The sequence below is a fragment of the Sciurus carolinensis genome, chromosome 2, assembly GCF_902686445.1.
Source record: "Sciurus carolinensis chromosome 2, mSciCar1.2, whole genome shotgun sequence".
Classification (NCBI taxonomy): Eukaryota; Metazoa; Chordata; class Mammalia; order Rodentia; family Sciuridae; genus Sciurus; species Sciurus carolinensis.
In genome coordinates, this window is record NC_062214.1 from 175818915 (window position 1) to 175824914 (window position 6000).

General features: G+C 53.2%; 1 protein-coding gene across 2 annotated transcripts in view; it reads left to right on the forward strand.

The window, feature by feature from the left end:
* Nucleotides 1-5149, forward strand: part of Adck1 (aarF domain containing kinase 1) — a 140083-nt gene extending 134934 nt beyond the window's left edge. For both annotated transcript variants that reach the window (XM_047541723.1, XM_047541724.1), the window contains 2 exons: nt 2069-2262; nt 3585-5149. In XM_047541723.1, the coding sequence (XP_047397679.1) occupies nt 2069-2262; nt 3585-3756 (366 nt within the window). In that variant the 3' untranslated portion in view covers nt 3757-5149. The remainder of the gene's footprint in view (nt 1-2068; nt 2263-3584) is intronic.
* The last annotated feature ends 851 nt before the right edge of the window (nt 5150-6000 follow it).

Here is a 6000-nt window from a genome sequence, read left to right on the forward strand (position 1 = left end):
TGCACATCTTTTTATAAGGTCCCTGCAGTCTAGATCTTGCAGACAGGAGACCCTGGAGACCCTGACTCTGACTGCTCATTCGAACAGGAACCCAGATGTAGGGCGAACTGAGCCAGTTTTCCTGTGATTCTCTGGGCTTTTCTCCCATGATTTCAAGATAACTGGGGCAGTTCCAAGCTTCACATCTGCATTCAGTAGTGACCAGAGGCAGGAATCGGGGGCTATTTCCTCTCGTGTATCATTTCTGAAGGGCAAGAAACCCTTTCCCAGAAATCCCCCCAGCTGACTTGTCCTTGGGTCTCTTTGGCCAGAATTGTGTCATATGTCCCTGCCTCGACCATTCACTTGGTGAGGAAGGAGTACTCAGAGCCAGCGTTGGCTGGGAGCAGTCAAGATGCCCCCCTCACCCCCAGGGCTAGCAAAGGGCTCTCAGCGGTGGAAGAGCAGGACCCCAAGGAGTCAAATGAATAAAGTTGGGGTTCTTTTAACAAAGGAGAATGGGGGAATGGCCGCTGGGTGGGCACCCAACTAGGTCTATTCCAGATACCCACATCAGGATGTGTGCAAGCCTGCAGGCTCTGCTGCTCTGAGAGCTACCCCGGGGAGGCACCCTGGGGTGAGTGGGGCTGTGGTCCCAGTGGGGAGCCAGGCCTTGATCTGGCCTTAGCACTCAGCCAGGGCCACCTGCAGCTATGACAGTGCGCGGCTGTGTGGTGTCTGGCTTGTGTTGAAATGCTCCAGTATGCTGGCTCAGCGGCTTGGTTACCAGCAGTGTTCTCGGGCACCAAGAGCTCTGCTTCTGCTGCAGAAAGCAGTGCTGGGAAGGGCTTCGGGCAGGGCTGCTGGGCCCTTGTTGGGACTCAGTGGCACCAAGCGCTTCTCTATGCCTTATTTCTGATGACCCTATCCATGCAACTGGGTTACACGCCTCTCCATCTCCCTCCAGCAGAGAGGGTATTAGCATACCCAGTTTTGGGGTGAGGACCCTGAGTGGAAAGAGATTCCAGGACTGCTCAAAGTCCTGTAGTCCTGTAGCGAGATGGACAGGCTGCATAGCCAGGCGTGGTCTCCAGAGTTGGGCTGCTGAGTTGAATCCTGCAGCACTTACCAGCTGCACCTGGGAAGGTTCCTTGACTTCTCAGTGCCTCCTTTTCTTCCTTCCTTCCTTCCTGCCTGCTTTCCATTTATTTTGGGGTGGAACCTAGGGCCGTGCATATGCTAGGCAAGTGCTCCATCACCAAGCTACATCCGCAGCCCCGTGCCCTCATCTTAAATGGAGATAATACACTCAACCTGGTAGACTTGTTATGAGGGTTAAATAAATTAACGCAAGCAAACGTTTTCAAAGTACCTGGCTTGCTTAATGAATACCCAAGGCATGGCGGTCGCCACCATAGTCATTATCTTCATCATTTTTCTGGAGACCGCGGAAGAGTCAGAGCTACACTGTCGTGCCAGGATTTGGGCTGGGTGCAGTTATTTGCTTGTACTTGTGTAGAACTCAGTGACATGTAAGGGAGGGAAACCAGGCCCCACCTTAAATACCAGATGAGGTGAGGGCCGTGGGGACCCCACTCTGGGCAATGGCAGGATGAGACTGGCCCCAGCACAGGACACAGTGATCCACAGGGGAACTTAGATGGCAGGTGGTAAATCTGGTGGGGTGCAGATTATGGAGCGGAACTTGGGAGCTGGGTTGGAGTCAGGAGCTCAGACCTATAGATTGGATCAAGGTGGGCTAGCCTGCTGGGGGACATGACTCAACTTTCATGCCTGCCCTGAAATGGGTGGCAGAGCCTTGGAGAGTCCCCTGGTTCTTCCAAGTGCTCCTGTGCTGCCTTAGTGCTCGCCTGGGAGCTGGGCTGGGGCTCCGCTCTAGGCTGTCAGGCTGTGGACCTGTGGGGCTTCTCTTTGAGGAGTGCTTTAGTGGTGTTGGGACAACTGTGCTGGAAGCTGCTGCCTGGAGCTTCCTTGAAGCCCCTCTGGTCACACACTGCCAAGACTTTTGCCAGCTGGGCCCCACTTGCCATGCCAACCATCTACTTCTGTCTCCCTGTTGCTCTCCCAGGACTTAGAGATCCGCAACAACGCAGCCAACTACCTCCCCCAGATCAGCCAGCTCCTCAATCACGTGCCTCGCCAGATGCTGCTCATCTTCAAGACCAACGACCTGCTGCGCAGCATCGAGGCCACCCTGGGCACCCGCGCCTGTGCCAGCTCCTTCCTCAACATGTCACGGTGTTGCATCCGGGCGCTAGCCAAGTGAGTGTGGGCCCTGCTTCTGCTCCCGGCAGCTCCCTGGCCTGCCCCAGGGCTTGGCCTCTGCTACTCCCACAGTCCATGGGCCCCACCTGCATCTCCCAATCTCCAGATCTCCCTGCAGGGGAAGCAAGGGTTAGAAAACAGCTCTGGTGGATTGGCAGATGCCTTGGGGCCGTGTCTTTGGGTGACCCAGAGAATCACTTGTATTTGTGAAGTATTTTTGAAGACGTGTTTATGAAAGGGTGGATTCTAGGACCTGATCTTCCCAGTCCAGCTCCCTAGGTGGTTCTTGCCCTCAGTAAAGTGTGAAGGATTTTGGGGAGCCTCAGCCCCCTCCTTGTGTCCCCTGGGCTTGGGGTTGGGAAGCTTTGATGCGACCCCCTCTCTAACTGGTCCTGGGACGTGGCTCTCTGGGATTGACCCAGCAACTAGGCCAGTTGCTCTTTCTGGTGCAGAGGGGCCAGCAGACTCTGTTGGCATTTCAGGTCTTTTAGTGCCTCAGTGCCTTTGGAGGGCAGATGAGGAGGGAGTACACTTGCTTCCTCAAGGGGGCGCCTTCCAGAGGAGCAAGGACTCTAGGCCTCCAGTGGAGCCTGGTGGAATACTTTGGAAGGAACATGCCCTGGTGAGATGTTCTCGCCCCAGAGAGGAGGTCTGGCTTGGGGTCAAGTCCCAGACCACCTGGGCAGGAAATGGGTCTTTCTGGGAAACTACTCAGATTTGACCATATATATCACATGCCCAATATCAAACATCAAATTAGATCACAGCAAAATATGCTGTACACTAAAAGAGCTGTACATGATTCATTCTTCTTCCTCTGAGGGTTTGGTCATCATTGCAGATACCAATTTTTATTGTGTCCTTTTGTTGGTACAGAAGGGATTGAGCTGGGCTCATGTGTAATGGCCTCAGCCTCCCTGGACATGACCAGATTTTTCAAGTGATTCTTATCCTGAGAAAGTTTGGAAAGGCTTTTATTATATTTGAGTTTGGGGAATTCTGGACTGGCATATATTTACTATATTTTTGGGAAAAGAAATGTTGGAATGTTCCACCTCGTGAAGACGCCTATCAGACCTCTGATGCTCTGTGGAACAGCTGCTTTTCCTTACCCCACTCATTTGAAAAACTGCTTTGGTGTGTTTGAGTTCCTCTGGTCCCTGATTGGACAGTGGCATGATCAAGTAACCAAGAACATTCCCCGGGGGGGAGGGCTGGTGAATCAGCCAACAGCCGCCATCTTGTTTTTCTCGGTGGTACTGAGCTAGTGTTCCTGACCTCTTTATTTCTCCTTTCCTCCTTTCTTGCCCTTCCTCCAGGCACAAGAAGAAGAATACCTGTTCATTCTTCAGAAGGATCCAGATCTCTTTCAGCGAGGCCTTTAACCTATGGCAGATCAGCCTTCATGAACTCCTGCTGCGTGTGAAGGGGCTGAGGCTGGCCAGCTGGGTCTCGGCCCTGCTTTGCTGGCTCTTCCCTGTTTCACTTTGAGTTGCTTCTTAACTCCTGCCCCTTCCTGGTGGATTTCCACTCCTCAGTCTTTCCTGCGTTCCCTGGCTCCACCCAATTGCCCCTTTTCTGCCCCATTGTGGTCAGCAGTCCCAGGGTCGCTCATGTTCCCTGGCACTGTCATGCTTCACCTTTGGAATCCCTGTCCCCATGCTTGTCTCGGGGCCTCTGGAACAGGCACTGTGGACTCGGTTTCTGTCCTTCCCCAGGGAGAAGATGCAGCAGCCCCCCACTCCTGGTGGGGCCACTGGCTGGACGCCACCCACATTCTGAGCACCCATTCTATTTCAGCGTGGAGCAGAGGGGCCACTGAGAGCACCTTCAGCTTGTAGGAGGTTTGCTTTTGTTGGTGGCGAGCATGATCCCTGAACCTGAGAGAGAACAGGTTCTCTCCCCTTGCCATGTCGCTCTCCAGAGGTGCCAGATTGGAGTGGGTCACTGCTGTCATGGTGACCCCGATGGTGGTTTATGTATTGTTTCAGTAAATCCCTCTCCAGGTTGCAGGGTTCGTCTGTCCTAACTCACTGGTCCCTGCCCAGCCCCAGCCACATGCCCATTGGGACTGTGTCCCTGGCCCTTGCCAAGCAACTTACAGCAACTCTTGGAAGACCTAGGAAAATAAACTCAGAGCTTGGTTGGTGGGATTTTTATTCTCAGCTGGGAGAGAATCCACACTGAGCAGTCATGGGCCTGAGTACCAAGTGCCAAGAGGGTCTTCCCCGTGTGAGCCGGGGCCACTTCCTGCTTCTTGGAGGCTTCTCTTTCCTTCTAAGTCTCTGAGGCCTTGACTGGGGGAGTTCGCAGCTCAGAGCTCAGCTGAAGCCTCAGACTTGGTTTTCCTTGGGTCCTCACCTCATTCCCTGTGACCTGGGTCACCTGCCTTGGTCTCCTGATGGTTCCCTGCCTTACCCTCTGATGCTCTTTTGATGACCCCAGCCTCAGGTTTGTGCTTCCACCTGGTCTTCCCAGCCCTTCTGAAGACTTTGGTCCTGTTCCTGAACCCTGGGCCACGGGCTGGGCTTCCCCTCTGAAGTCCCGGGGGCACCTGTTGGGACAGTGTCTACCCTGTTGCCTGCTGCCAGCATTGCGTCCCGCCCGACTCCATCATCTGCTCCTGTTTTTGGAACACCCCCCCAAACTCTGCCCTAACACCCCCCAAACTCTGCCCTAACTCCTGTGGCCACGTGGTCTCCAGGTCTCTGCGACCTCAGATCTGGCAGGCCCTGGCTTCCTGAGCACTCATGTGCACAGCTGTTGATTGTATTCGGGTCTCTCTGATCTTACTCAACCCCAATCACAGGGGCAAAGCCCCCTGAGCCCGAGTCTCATTTTCTCTTCTCTTTATTTATAAAACAACAAGCAGATTTTCCAGTGATCAGAGATGGTTGCAATCCTTTTATTTCCTGAAAGAATTGATTGTTCTTAGTGACCAGTTGGAGGGACCCAGGAACCTGTGAGAATAATTTGCAAGATCTGTTATTAATCATGAGGATGCATGCTGCATATTCTGTTTTACAGTGTCATTTATAGCTGCTGAAGTAAATATAAATGTCCTTTCTATTCAGGGTAATAGGTATTTGCTTTTCACTTTTGCTTTAATGGCTGGCTTCCTGCGCTGGGACCTAGAACATCAGCATGTTGCCAGTGGGCCCAGCACCCCAAACAGATCTCCGGGAAGAGCAGAGGCCAGGAGAGTTGGAGGTATAGGACAGCTTGAAAATGGTAGGGCAGTAGACCGTTGAGTGCTCTCCACGTGCAAAGGCCATAATAGGCTCTGAAGATACATCATTGAATTGTCCCATCAGCTCTCAGAGGGAGGGGTCATGACCCTCCAGTGGTGGGAGCTGAGGCTCAGAGAGGTTGAATAATTTGCCTGTGGCCACACAGCTTCTCTGTCCAATTCCACAGTGCTGTAGATAAGGCTTAACCTTGCTCCTTGAGCTGTCCTGGGGGTGTGAGTTGTGCCTTCCCGATCTGTGCCTAGCACATAGATATCCTGGCTTACAACAGGTGCACAATGAGCATGCAGACACCGAGAGTCTCAGCACAGTCTGTTATTTTCAGGGGTGTTGAAATCCGAGCATTTGAAAAGCCACGCATGTCCGCATCCTGCACGAGGCGCTGCCTTGATTGCCAGGTTCATTTCTGCAGCGTGTCTAGTCCACTCCCAGGATCAGAGGTGGCCTGTTTCTGCATTGCAGGCTGTCTGGGCCCTTCTGCCACCGC